The 14,691-nt window shown below is 40.5% G+C and overlaps 1 protein-coding gene across 3 annotated transcripts in view; it reads right to left on the bottom strand.

Moving 5' to 3' along the window:
- The window catches only part of PLCB4 (phospholipase C beta 4), a 184,120-nt gene that overhangs the window by 45,338 nt on the left and 124,091 nt on the right, over window positions 1-14,691 (bottom strand). For all 3 annotated transcript variants that reach the window (XM_057382838.1, XM_057382830.1, XM_057382848.1), the window contains 9 exons: window positions 13,342-13,450; window positions 10,257-10,467; window positions 9,571-9,664; window positions 9,039-9,118; window positions 8,503-8,587; window positions 5,788-5,878; window positions 4,570-4,665; window positions 3,440-3,540; window positions 1,727-1,762 (listed from right to left, as the gene is read on the bottom strand). In XM_057382838.1, the coding sequence (XP_057238821.1) occupies window positions 1,727-1,762; window positions 3,440-3,540; window positions 4,570-4,665; window positions 5,788-5,878; window positions 8,503-8,587; window positions 9,039-9,118; window positions 9,571-9,664; window positions 10,257-10,467; window positions 13,342-13,450 (903 nt within the window). The remainder of the gene's footprint in view (window positions 1-1,726; window positions 1,763-3,439; window positions 3,541-4,569; window positions 4,666-5,787; window positions 5,879-8,502; window positions 8,588-9,038; window positions 9,119-9,570; window positions 9,665-10,256; window positions 10,468-13,341; window positions 13,451-14,691) is intronic.

The following is a 14,691-nucleotide window of genomic DNA, read 5'->3' as shown; positions in this document are numbered from 1 at the left end:
AATCTCTGCCACGCTAAGCAACCTCTGCAAATTCATAATAGTTTTTCTCACTCATGCATTTTTGGTTGTTCTATCAGTGAATGAGTTAACAAAAAATCTGACTGTAGGCTACAGTGAACTTCTGCTAGGAAGGGAAAATTCTTGCAGTGCAGCTTTTTAATTTTCAGACTGCAGCTCATGTTTGCCAGAAAGTTCTCCCTCATTATTGTCTGAGGAAACAGGCTGTAAGACGAAGAACCACCAAGCCCTTTCGGGCATTGGAGGGTAATGCAGTTCCCAGAACCTACACTACTGCAACTCATTTGGGAGAGTACTACTCTCTCATTGGGAGAGTAAATGAAATTAAAACCCAGAATTATGGCACCTCTGCCTGCCAGACAGTACAGACACATTTCAAAGAATGAAAACCATGTGAAGTGGAGCCACATATGCCTTGGTATAGAGTGGTTATAGTAACAAGGAGCACAATTTTCTTACTGCRTAGAATTAGCAGTTAGCAGAATGAGTTAGCAAAACAAGTCCAGGTACACACTGTTGTATGTGAATGTGAGACTGAATTAAACTTCCAGCAGCCCAAGAAATCAAACTGACACCATGTTTTAATGCTCATTATTAGGGCTCAACCCAACTGCTTCTCAGGAATGTGCATATTGAGGGTTCACAGATCTGATCTCAAAATATGCCAAACAGTACATCCATGAAAGGCCATTAACTCAGGAAGAATTGACCACCCATCTTCTAAAACCCAGGGTTCTTTAATGTGTCTCCTGTAATGCTCAGAAGAGCTGATCATATTTAAGTATCTTGATCAATCCACACCTAAAGGAACCACAGTGAAAAGGGAGTCAAAGGGGTTATGATGCCCTCAGTGCACAGGCAACAGCACCCTACAGGTACAGCTCTCTGCATTAGTGACACAATGGCTCAAAGACAGTGTCCAGGACAATGTACTGGCCACTGATTTTATCTTACTCACCTGCAGACCTTAATTTTTAGAGTAGGGCTGTACTCTGCACTGTTTACAACTTTAAAATTATGAATTGGAAAAGGGGCAAGGATGGAATGTTTCTTAAAAGTCTACAGAAACAAAGGAATGGTTACAACAGCACACAACCCTTTCAGGGGATAGAGAAGAAAAAGGGGAAAAGTTGATCTCTATGCTATTTACATCTCCCCACCCCTCAAGAAAAGAGGCAGAACCCACTTAGAAAACAACAGAGACTGAAACAAGGTATGGTTAGGAACAAGAGCAACTTCAATGAGAGAAGAGGAGGCAGAGGAGAGASGAAAGAGGCAGAAAGTGTCTTACAGAAGGGATTCCAGGGAGAAGATTAATGCAGAAGTCTCAAGGGAAAGCAAAAGGAAGAAAAAGAGAGAGGAAAACAAAGTGCAGTCGGGGTAAGGGCAGAGGTAAAAATAAAGCAGGGATGATACATCTCAACACCATTCAAGGAACAGCTTTCCCAGTGCATGACACTGGAGACTGAGATCAGATGAGCAGGCAAAAGTCATGCACTCCTGTCTGTCCCCAAATTTTCTAACAGTCCTAACCCCAGTATAAAAGCATGGCAGGAGAAAACCTAGAGGATGAAAGGAGGCAGAGTCACTTTCAAAAACAGGTGCAAAAATAGGAGCATAAAATTGTTAAACCACTAAGAATGCATGGGAGGTAATATGCGTGTTATATATAAAGCAATAAAATAAACTGCATAACATCCTGTGTCACCTTTTTATTGTTTTCTTGTTCAGAATCTTCAACAGCCTAAGGGGAAAAAAATATATATACATTACCCAAAGAAAAAGCAATAGGAAACACTCACAGTAAGGAGGAAAAAATCCTCAAAAATTAATGCATCATTTATCAAATAGGAAACCCTTTTCTACCTTCCTGCATGGCTCGTCTGTCCCATACRCTTTCAAAAATTTGTAGTTTATTCCAAATGTGGGTACACAAGATATAAAACACAACAGCTGGCTAGCCATGGGAACAGGATGAAGGATGCCAGACCTATCACTAGATGCTGGGGACAGGAAGTTTCAGAGAAGAATGAAAGAATAACACACCCAGATAAAGATACCACAATAAAGATCATCCGACCTGGATGTGCAAACTGCCAGGCTCTGAAAACTGAAGGCTGAAGACTGCTGTAAACTGTGCTGGGAACACTCACACTGGAGAAGGCCTGTCTCAAGATGTTATTTGCAATGGGACAGTCTGGTGTTTGCCTTCAATTAAAAGCTATCTCTACTGAGAATCTTAGATAAATGTTGTCTTGGCATTGAATGTACAGAATAAAGTGCAAGTCATTGATCAGCAAAGAAGCAGAGAAGTTACCCAAGGAAATGTGCTGAGGATGAGGTGATTAATCTGGAAACAAAAATCCAATCCTCAAAACAACAACAAAAAACCMAACCAAAATAAAACCACCAGAACASTCAGSTAGTTAAGGTTAGTAAATGAAAGTGTCCTAAAGCAGGTAAGTTAAATGAGACTTCAGTGGGAGGATCCATAAAAGTCCTGAAGAAGCGAAGACGCTGACTTCAAGAGATACACAGAAGGCAAGTCTGATGGCTCTGGTGCTGCTACTTTCCACTCCTACACTTCTATATGAGGTTAAGATCCAATGGAAACTAAGCAGGAGGGAAGAAGTGGCCAAAATACTCAAGTGACAGAGAAGCATGATCTGATATGGTAGCTGGCCCTCATATGTGGGCTTTTTTTCTGYAGCAAGCAGCACTAATGCCTTCAGTGCCAGAGCAGGCTTAGTTCTGAATTCCAATATTCTGTATCTAATTACCATCAAGTAATATTCAAGTTACTGAGCACTGGTTGATAAACTGTAATTATCAGGTATGAGTGGAATAAAGAGAGCTCTTTCCCTGCCTGCCAGCTGGCTGCCTGATAGAGCCCCCCTGCCACACCACCCCACWGGGAATTATTGTCCTATTTTGCCTTCATTGCTGTAGGTGGAAGAGAGAACCTACCCTAAGCATTAACCATGAAAAATGATGCAGGAAAACCCTGAAATGAAGACACAGAATGCAGCCCTGGAAAAATACTGCTGAGCAACGAATCTGATGTTCCACCTCTTATTACAATWCTGCACCTGAGATGCAAAGTAAAATATCAGAGGCTAGAGCAGGAAACTGCTTGCTGCCTTTAATTAGTATTTTTGATTAAAGCCCCCACTTAGTATACTGTTTCCYACATACTGATTTTGTTTCCTCAATGAGTATATTCTGTTTGAACAAGGGAAGAGTATTTTGGCTACAAAGCTCTGTGTTCTCATGAACCTAAAGATAAGGGGTGAAGATCTGGTGAAGATCTCAGAATCTTCTGACAGTAAGTGCACTGTTTTTTTCCACAAAGCAGAGTGCCTCTTGCAACCACCTTTATGGAAAGCTTCCATAAAAATATATATGAAAGAAGCAATCCCACCTTTTTGACACTGATGGCAACAGCTTCTTTTTGACTGTAATCATCTACAGTAAGGTCACTTCCAAATTTGTACTCAGGATGAGCTTCTTCTTCCTGGTCAGCTGCACAGAAAACAAAAAGAATCAGTGCAAAAATCACAGCAATGGCTGCGGGTTTTTTTACAAGGCACAAAGCAAATGACAGTTTCACAGGCTTGGCATTTTTTAAAAACAGGAATAAAATCCAGGGTATTGGATTTCTATGAGTTAGTTRACTATTTCCAAGTGTAGTAAACTACAGCTAAGATCTGAGATACAGTTTTGACATGATTAGTAAGAGMAATTTTATTTGCTTTATTTTTGCAAATAAAGCAAAAATAATCAGTAATTTGCTGATTTTGTAATCAGTAATTTGCTTAGCAAAAGTGTAAAAAGAAGCCTAGGGGAAATAACAAGAACTGATTATATATTGTTTAAATAAAAATCTAAGAAGATGCCAGTGTCCAGGTTTCTCAATGTGCTCATTGCTAGTCTCCTTGTGTGCCCCCATTATAGGGAATTGCTTTTAAGGTAGTTTTCCATTAGAACCWACAGTGCTCAAAGAAGCCAAAAAGCAAAGCAAAAGAAAAAAAGATAAAATTTGAGAGGACCAAGTAATAGCCTAAACCTGGAATATTCACTATGACAGTCACTTGCAGACAATGTATGATTCACATTTTCTGAAGGTGGACATTTAAAACAGACAGGGTGGATCACACCCTAAATATGCATATTTTTCTCTGCTGGTCACATTACTGGCTTAGAGCTAGACATTTACGCTGAAGATACCTGAAGTTTTGCAAGAAAAATCCTATCCTTCATTCTATCCTTATTAAGTATGAATAATGCAATAATCCCATCTGATATTGACACACGAGTTAAACACAGTGAAAATACTGTTTTCAAAGCAAAGATCACAACTTCCCGTTCCCTCTCTCACATACAGTCTGAAAATCTGACTTGGTTGGTGTTCTAATATAACTTCTGACCARTAAATGGAAGCCAAAATTGTCTGGAAGGAGGCCACAGACTACAGGTATGTGGGTAAGGGGCACCCAGCCCATTGTTCTGGCACCAAGCAATGTCTGAGAGCCTTCTCCAGGAAATCCTCACCACTTTCTATTTCCTCTTCGTTATCATCCTCCAGGATATTTACAGGAGCAGCAGTTTCCCCAGCCTCCATCATCTTTTTCAGAGCATCAAGCTGTTCTGTTAATATGGAAAATAAAATTAAATTAGTCGCAACACTAACAGTTTGTAGCACAAAGAAATACAARAGAACAATCACAAATGATTCTCTGATCCTCAGATCTACTTCTATTTAATGAGCCCTCTGACTTATCAGTTAGTAATAGAATTTTACAGARTAAAGAGCATCAATAAATACAGACTGCTCCTAGTTTTGAAGAGTGGTCAGTAAGAGCTGTGTCCAAAACTCACTGAAGTTAAGGAAAATATTTCACAGGAGCACAGAATCAATGAGATTKGAAAAGGCCTCTGAGATCAAGTWYAACCTTTGACTGAACACCATCTTGTSAACCAGAGCAGARCARTGARTGCCATGTCCAGTCTTTCCTGAAACACCCCCAGGGACAATGACTCCAGCAGTTCCCGGACAGCCCACTCCAATGTCTAAACACCCCTTCTTTGAAGAGATTCCTCCTAAATTTCCATAGACTTCAAAGGTCTTTGGAGCAAGCACATTACTCCTTCACAGAATAAATAGAGAGCTGATCCTCAGATCCATGCAAATGGAGGCAAAGAGCTTGGATTTTCAATGGTGTCTCCACATGCATTTCAGTTAGAAAGGACGAGCACAGCCATGTATGACTGAAGCCAGTGCAGTGCCTGGGTGCTTATCTTTGCATGGAGAAGGACCAGGGCTTATCATTACAGCCATACTGGAAACTAATAYAGCAACATTATTGTTACTGAAAGAAGATGAATATCAGAACTGGCAACAACAGYAAGATGAGCAATTTGAAATTCCATTTTATTTCATGCTTATCCTGGAAAAACACAGCAAWGCAAACAGACCAGTGTAGGCAGAATTTACAAGAGATTCTATCTGCTTTATTTTTTAGCTAAACCAGCAGTCTGATAAAAGTCCCAGGATTACATTTCTGGGTCTGTCTGTGCCTGTGCAGCATGCTGATATCAAGGCCTAGACTCTGGCACTCACATGAAACACAAGTGCAAACAAGATGTTATTTACATATAATTCATAYTGTTCCAACACTAAAGTAGAAACAATTTGGAAACTTTAGCAACAAAGTCTATTTGTAGCGATGTGGATTTTTGTTTATTTAATATTTGACAAACTTTACTTACTCTTTTCTACTTCAGGTTTCAGCCTTTTATTCTTTATGAGAATCTTTCTTTTGAGGTCATTAGGAGACGGTAAGGCTTTACCTTGTTCAAGCTGTAAAACAATTGAAAGAAAATGCTTAGTAGCAGCTTTTGGCCTCCCTGTATCCCTGTTTGGGATATGGATTTTAGGACAGCAATCCTAAGGGACAGTAAACAGGTAGTGCCACCTCAGGTACAACCCCAGGAGATTGTGTGACTGCTGTAATACAATCTCTGCTTCTTCCCTGTCCCAGGGGAAAGCTGTGCTCAGGTAAAGCTGCTGGATGAAGCCAGCACCCAGATCCCCAGCCTATGCCAACCTCAGCTGCACTGCTCTAAACGTTTTCCCCTCTCTCCTGCCTGGCAGGGGGCATGGATGTGACCTGCATCCCCTCATCAGAGGAATTCCTACTTTACCTCCCTCCCCATGGTTCACACAGCCCAAGACACAGCTTAGCCCTTTATCATTTGATCTCTAAATAAGTMACCTTTTATGGTCCCCTCAAGCTTCAGTAACCCAAGGGAGGCAGCCCACACACATTTGGAGAGTGGGAACGGACTGGCATTGTAGAATGGAAAACTACCCAGTCCTCAGCTAAGTAATGAGGACTGGTTGTACCAGTAAGGTCACAAATTCACCATTTGTGAAAGGCAAAGGACAAGTTTCACATACACAAGACAGCTCTAATAAAAGGTTTGTTCCAGCTTGGGGAAGGAGAAAGAAAAAAATATTATTGAGAAAAGAGAAAAAGAACAAAATCCTCTGACTGAAACCCATCAGATCACTGAAGATAAGAAACAGATTTGGGTATGGTAATTAGCAATCTTTCCACCTCAGGCTTGCTAAGAATATTATTCAGGGAGTTGCTGGTGGAATCACACAGAATATTCTGATTTTGAAGGGACCCACAAGAATCATCAGCTCCAACTCTCAAGTGAATGGCYCACACAGAGACTGAACCCACAACCTTGGCTTTTTTAGCACCRTAACAGACTGGAGTTTTCARTGAACYCAAAACRATACAGGAGCAGAARGTATTTTCATAAATAGTGACAATTCTTAGAAGAACTATACAGATATTCTTATCTCTAAATCCAAATCTGAGCCACACAGAAGAAACAGAAGAACAAAGCACCACAACTTTGCACCAAAACAAATAAAAGCAGCAGAGATGACAACAACCCAGCTTAAAAAAAATCCCTTATCAACCCAACCCCAGGAGAATGAGCACATAAGGATTCTCCACACCCATCAGGCTTGCTCAGGCAGGGAGTTTCAGCACTTTGGATGAAGAGAACACACATTTGYTCCCGAGAGCACCGGGGCTCTAACTCCACTAGGTGTCAGTGCCGCAGAGCTCATTTACGCCAGGCTTCCAGGATGCCAGGCTGCATCCCCAAACAAGGCCAGACTTGGATGCCCATTTGGGCAAACATTTGCTTTTACTTCAAACCAAATCTGCTCCAGCCAAGTGCCACGTCTGTCCCAAGTCTGCCCCCCTCAGCCATTAGCCCAGGTTATCAGGATCCAAACACTCAGGAAGGACACGTTCCAAGCTCCTCCTGCCATCTCTGCAGTGCTTGCTTTGTGAGCAGCTGGGGACTGAATTCACCCATGAGGAGAAAAGGACACAAAATGCAGAAGGCTCAGCAGAGCTACARAGCACAGGCAGCTGAGGCTAAATCCTGGGCATACCCTGAGGTAGAAGAAGCAGGGCAGCCTTTGGCCAGCTCTATTTTAGGCTTCCCTGAGAGCTTTTCATGAGGGATGTGGCAGCGTGCTACATCCATTACAGGGGAACACTGCAGATTGAGCTCTATGGGATGCACTTCTCAGGGCAACCAGCTGACATTCACCAAGCCTTGTGTGCTGCTGCCCCTGCAATGTGAAAGGAAAACCAGCAAAARCAAAGCTCTAGGGATGCTAATGCCAGCAGCTCCCTTTGCCAGGGAGCTGAAAGATAAGGCAGAGTCCTCCTTGCTGTGGTACCACACAGCACTATAGAGCATGTGCAGGTTTTGGGTGACTGCTGGCACACACTGAGCTCATTGTAAGGAGCATGGGGGGCCTGGAGGAGGAGTTACAAGCACTGTGTAACATGTAGTTAAAGTCTCAAATACTGTGTTTGTGAAGCAGTGTCTGTTGTTATCTCCTGCCATGCAGGAAAGTGGAGTGCATGCAGATTACAGCACACTTGAGAGTCCAAAGGAGACTCCAGGAAACTCTTGGAGTTTAATTTGATTCTTAATGCAGTAGTGGTGCCACCTACACTGCAGGACTGGATCTGGAGCATGAAACATGCAACATGCCACTGAAAGAGGAGGTTTCTTCAGCTGAAACCATGCAATTTATGATTAATTGGTTYTGAACAGTGACTGGCAATTTCAGAGTGAGGTATGACCTGCAAAGACAATGTATGTGGTGTATTTTATGTGGGTGCTGATTATACATCACACATCAAGCGGGGGAGGATTTCCCCAGGCTGCTTGCCAGAGCCCTGTACAGAAGAGATTAAACAAATCAGATAAAGACAAGTTTGTACCAAAGTGCACAGCCACCCAAAACCACTAGTCATTTCTGAAAGCACAGGACTGGCAGTRAACAGCACTACAGGTGATATGATCTCAGTTTATAATCTTTTTAAATAAAACTAATACATTAAAAGAAARAAAGAGAGACTGTCAGATATAACATACTGGATGTGTTTCCAGAGGCTGCTTCAACAGGAGATCTCCAAAAAGATCTTCACAGTATTTTGACATCTTGTATTGTTGATATTTGCTGAAAAAGATTATGTCAGTTAATTTTTAAATATAAAAAAGAAATCACTATCACTCAGCACAAAAGAATAATACTAAGTAATGTAGACATCCCAAATTACATACTGCCCACTTTGTTTCAACTGAGAAGTATTACTTTACTGTAATTATACTGTCAATAAAAGTCTATTATCTGACAYAGATGAATTTAACAAGACCCAAAAAGTAGAATAACTGAATCTCACATAGCTAATGGAACAYCCAAATATACTTCACAGCATTACCACAGATTAAAATATTGCCATTATTAAGCTAGAGAAAGACTGATAAGTATATTAACAGTATATTAAGTGACATTCAGTATGCCTGCATACCTCCCCCCATGTTTTCAAGTATCATATAACAGTATTTTAAACTRTATCATCTCTCTCAGATAATCCACWATTTAAAAAKTAAAAACRGGCACTACCTACCTGCAGTGATTTTCAAATGAAAGAATGACAGGGTACTCTGACGTAACAAACGCCGTTTCCTTAATGGCTTGAATTACGTCCTACAAAATGCAATAATARCATTCAAGTTAGAACAGATCAAAGAAAAACATAACAATAGGGTTTTATTTTGTTATCCACCCCAAACTGAGAAACATAGGGTGGTGTCTCCAATGTGCCAAGTGAAGCCAGAAGGAGAACAAACCATATGCCAGTGCCYCATAAGAGCCTGGATCCCAACAGGAGGCTCCCTGCACCTGCAGCAGGGTGGCACCTTCCCCCACAACCATCAATGGATCGGCTGCCATCACCTGTTGCTGAGGAGAATTCCTACTCCAGAGCAACTCTTGAATCTTCAGGCTTTTTCCACAGCTAAGGAACTTCTCAGACAACAGAGAAGACATTTATTCTGTGGTGTAAAGAGCCCCAGGATGTGAAAAAGCAGATCCTGCTTGGATTCTTGTCCAGGGCTTCTTCTGGGGTTTGCTGCCAGGTGTAGAGGTCAGGCAGTTACCTTGAAAAGAATGTCTGTGCACATCGCTTTTCCATGGGTTATAATTGGTTCTTGGTCTTCACCTTTTCCGTCCCAACAGTCCAGCTCAACACACCTAGAGATCCAAGAAAAATTAACTTCCTTAGTGTTTCACTGCAGGAGAGCTACCTGGGACATGTTCTGAGCAGAGATGGTCASAGCAGTAAGGTACAAATCAGTTTTGGGCATCACACAACTGTTTCTAAGCTGTACTTGAGTTATTTCAGACTTCTATAAATTTGGATACAGAACCCTAAAAATGGCATTTGTGGGTCAATATATTTCATCTGGACAACAATGTCTTTAGCACTGCAACACCCTTTTTATTCTCATTCTAATATGTCAAGAAATTAAGCAGGAAGTTATTACCTGATTCTCATTTCCATATAAACATCATATTTATAAAGCAGAAAGCCCTCTGAAGTTCTTCAGCTGTTATTTTGAGATTTTGAGATCAAACTTCTGTTAACTTTCTGACAAGCTCTCTCCTTATATCAATTTCTACATTCCAATGCCAGGAATTATTTTTGTGAGAAAAACAAGATTATTAAAAAAACATGTTTTCATTTACCACAGTTATGTATTTATACATTCAATTGTACAATATATCATCACCAAGGTACATTATGAAGTATTAAATTCACAAATATTCATCTCCTGCTTCCAACCTGCATCCAGCCAAAAGCACTTGTCTGTACATCTCCACTGAAGACTTGCCACCAAACTGCCTGCCCGTTAAATACGTATTGTGGGAGGAACTGATGAAATAGTGAGCCAAAGGATGATCCATTTCTTGATATAATTCCAAACGGTCTAAAAAAACTGGGGCATTTTCATCTGACATCAGGTATCTGCAAAACCCATCACTGGATATGACACCTAGAGGGAAGAAGAAGGCATGGTAAATTGCTAGTAGAAATTAGTCGGAGGATCAAACCATCTCASAGAGCAGGAATCCTAGCACAAAACCTGTTATTTACACAGGTTCCTGCAAGCAAACAGCTCTCCCCTTCCCCTGCTCCAGCCTGACCAGCAACTGGTGCAAAATGCACCATTATGGTCCCAGATAACCAAAGAAAAAAMCAGGTGTCCACCAGTTCAACACCTGATGTCCAGCACTCACCATCAGCAGACCTAAGGCAGCAAAAGGATGTGAAGAAGGCAAGTAAGCAGTGACATCTCCTCAGAACAGCCCCCCAAAAATTTGATCTCTGGGACATTCCAAGACCATTCGTCATGGCCCTTTCACATTTAGTCCTGTGCTACATTACTGTTAAACCAAATTGTGCAGAGACTGTTCCCCACTGACAAAATCAAGGGGGTGTGTACCGAAAATGTTTGCAAGGGTTCATTTACAGAACATGAGGAAAATCTACAATACCTTCCAGCTTACAGTCTGAAATACAAGTTCATAGCTTTGTAAATGAAAATAGAAATCTACAGTGGATATGGGGCACACAGGAATTGATATGGGGCATACAGGAATTCAGATGGCAGAATTCATAACACCTCTTTCTTATCTCTCTGCTGGTCTATGCTTCAATAAAGCATAAATCGTACAAATCAAGGGGTAATTTTTAATGAAAACAAATTAAGAATAATCAGTATGGCAATATCAATTTTAAAGGGGTCAAGAGTCCAAAAAATGAAAATTATCTGTGATAGAGAAGAAGGGATTACTCATAAAAATCTGCTGCAGGGAAAGGTTACCTGGCACTAATTTCAACATTGCTTTCTCTGAAGTAATTTATRAACATGCAGCTATTCTTAAGACAAGGATCCAGCAGTTCTGCTTTCACTGTCTTTAAATTTATTTTTCTCTTCTATAGGGACATGGAGTGACCCCAGTTTCCATTCTACTCCCAACTTTCTGAAAAAATCCTCTACCGGAGTGTAAATTATGAGAGCTTGGTGTCAGCCAGAGGTGAACTGTTCCAGAATGTTTTACTCAAATCCTCTCAGCTGATTCTGAGTATGAAAGAAAGGGGGCAAAAGGGAATTTTCAACTTGAAGAACGTTTTTATTTTATTATCACCAAGTGCTTTAAAGCAGCAGCACAGCTTATCTCAGATGATACACACTTCTAGTGCATCGTCTTGTGGAAAAATGTCACAGCTGGATGGATGTTCTGCACAGACCACAGCTGAGACCTCAGCAACTTAACAGAGCTCTGTGTGTTCAACAGATCAGATTTTTACTTTTGACTTGTGCTCCCCAGGGGAAAGAGTTTGGGTTTGTACAGACTCCRGTTGAACTGTTTGTACAGACTCTGGTTACTGAACTGCCCAGCATTGAGTTGTTCAGCTTTACTCACTCCTGTCACTGAAATGTGACTCAGGAAGAGTAACCTGCTTATTGCTTTCTGTACATCAGCCTTGTTTCTTAAACAACATGATTTAGCAAAAAGAAAAAAAAAAAAAAGTTGTCCTCAAGTATTGTGCTCAACAGCGAAGTTTTATTTAAGGGGAAAGAAGCTGAAGAGAACAGCCACGGCAGAGAGAGATCCCTGCAGGAACACTGAGAGGCAACTTTCTGCTGTTTTGTTGTTATTCTCCATAAACCCATCCCTGCAGGAGGTTTTCCACAATTATTGAAAACCTGATGAAAATAAAAATCAAACCAAGAAGCTAAATAATTAGCCAAGGTTGATTTTTTTTTCAATTTTAGATTTATTTCCACCTTCACAAAATAGGTTTTTTTACACCTTCCATTCTAAACAAGTGGCAGCCACTTTAATACACTTTCCTCATGTTGGAAAATACTTAATATACACTAGCACCAAGAATCAAAGATGCTCATCCTTAAAACAGGATAAAGTTGACAAAAATCAAGCAATTAATACTTGGAGAATTTATTTCATGTAGAGAGGGAGGGAAAGCCTGAGGCTTTACTGGGGCAGCTTTAGACACTGCCTCCTTCTGTTGCCTGCTTTGCACGTCCTCCAGCACTGCTGGATGTGTCAATGGCTGATCCATGTGCCTAGATGTGTGTGATGAAAGAGGATTCCTGTTAGGATGGGCTTTGCAAAGCTGCAATCTCCTCTCTGCTTGCTGCAACAGCAACCCAGCAAAAAGGCCAGGGAGCACAGATGGGGAAAGCAATGTTTTAARATTTCTGCAGATGATCCCAACACAGCTGCTGCAGCAAAATGGGTAAGAACTGGGAACTGTGTTCAGCCACTGACACCTCCAACACTCACAGCAGCTCAGGACACGAGCAGCCCAAGAATGGCTACAGGTAMTTCCTGCAACCTTGCTCAGAGAGAACATTTTTCAACTCACCCACATAAAATACACAGTTCTAAGCTAGGCTGCTGCCCTCAAGCACTAGAGAGAATATCTTATAAGAAGGTGAATGCCTATGGCAATTTCTTTTTAATTTCCACAATATCTGTATTTTGCAGAACTTTGCAGTCTCTTAGACCTGATCACAGCCATTCGCACGTTGCCTTGTTCCTGGAAGGCATCTCCCTGTTCTGTATTTACTCAATCCCAGCTTCTCCCTTTTCTATCAGGATTTGTAGCCACGCTGTAACCTGGTGCAGGGAAATAATCCTTCTGAAAAAACATCTGATTTTGAGGGGGAGGTATTTTTTTCAGTGGAGCAGTTTTCTGGTCCAGTACCCTGGGAGCCACACAAGTGCTTGTCCCCAGACCACAAGGACTGTAAACTCCCTTTTAAAGGTTGGGATGCTTCAGAACAAATTCCCCAAATGCCTAAACCCAGTGAATACTGAATTCCCTCCCCCATTACCTTTCCTCTTCAAGTCTTCATCTGGCTCATATGTCTCAATTATCTGCATTGCTCTTTTTGTGTCATAAAAGGGAAATAAAATTTCATTGAGCCGAGGATCTCGTTGATGCTAAGGTTAGAAAACAACGCAATTCAGCAAAACAATATAGTGCATGGCTATCATCCAAGAGCATTTCATTACTGCAGATGAGAAAGAAAGAAGTGGACATTTAAAAAAAAAAAAAAAAAAAAAAAAAAAAAAAAAAAAAAGCAGCTCTAAAACTTACAGACTGTTCAACAGCCACTTCAGCATTAGGTAGAAAATGAACATTTTCTTTCACAAGAAGCCTAAGCAGTTTGATCACAAAAATAGTTTTAGAAGAAATCCGATGCAATCATATAACTGATATTACTCTTGCTTATTCATTAAAATAATGACTGCATGTGGCATYTGTGCAAATGAGATGTTGAAAATAAATAGCTCAATGTTTCTCTGTCTCTCTAATCCTTTTCTGTAAACTGACAGACTTGACTGGTGGCACTGGTAATCACCTCTGCGCAAATGCAAGTCTTACACAATATCTACAGGTAAAGCAAAAAAAGTAAAAACAAAATAAAGCTATACTATAAATATAGAATTTGAAATCTGAGTTTAGAAATATGCAAGTACTGATGATTTGTGGAAACATCGTGTTTTTTACTATTCAAAAGCCAGCATAGGTTATTAGAAGAAATATGCACAAGAATTTCACAGCATCATCTCTTCAACTCACAATAGTTTCCAATATTAGGATTTCATAATATATGTAATATTCAGATACAATTTAGCAGTGATTTCTAATAGACTAATAAATTTCAGAGTTTTATGTTTTTACTTTATAGTGCGCTATGTAACTTAGTTTTTTCTCCATGCTGGTTAGAGCTGCACACTGTGTGCCTGATAGTCCATTAAAAGAAAATTAAAACCAGAATTGACGGAGTAGTGGCATGTAAGCAGATGCAACAAAACAAAGAAATAAATATAACTGTGAAAACACTCATTTACCCCAGAAGGTGCACAGTTTCCAAGCTTTAGTTTCAGCAGAATTCAGAGATATAACAGGCTATCCCATATTGGCAATCAATAATTTGGAGTGGACAGGATGGTGTTGACATGGCTTACACAGCACTATCAGCATTTGCTGTAATTCCTTATGTGGAAACTTTTTGGACTTCTTTTTTTTCCATCAGAAAAGCAATGTCCAATCAAAAACTCAACCTCTTACAACCAATTCATCGGTGCACGTGCTTAATTAACTCCAAGAAATTACAACCAATGCCAATTTAATCATGCAGTTAAGGAGGGAATTTTCAAGTAATGCTATTGGCAGT

Source organism: Malurus melanocephalus, unplaced genomic scaffold (assembly GCF_030028575.1).
Source record: "Malurus melanocephalus ecotype Western Australia unplaced genomic scaffold, MMel_1.1 scaffold_13, whole genome shotgun sequence".
NCBI classification, from domain to species: Eukaryota; Metazoa; Chordata; class Aves; order Passeriformes; family Maluridae; genus Malurus; species Malurus melanocephalus.
This window is presented reverse-complemented; position numbering and strand designations above follow the sequence as displayed.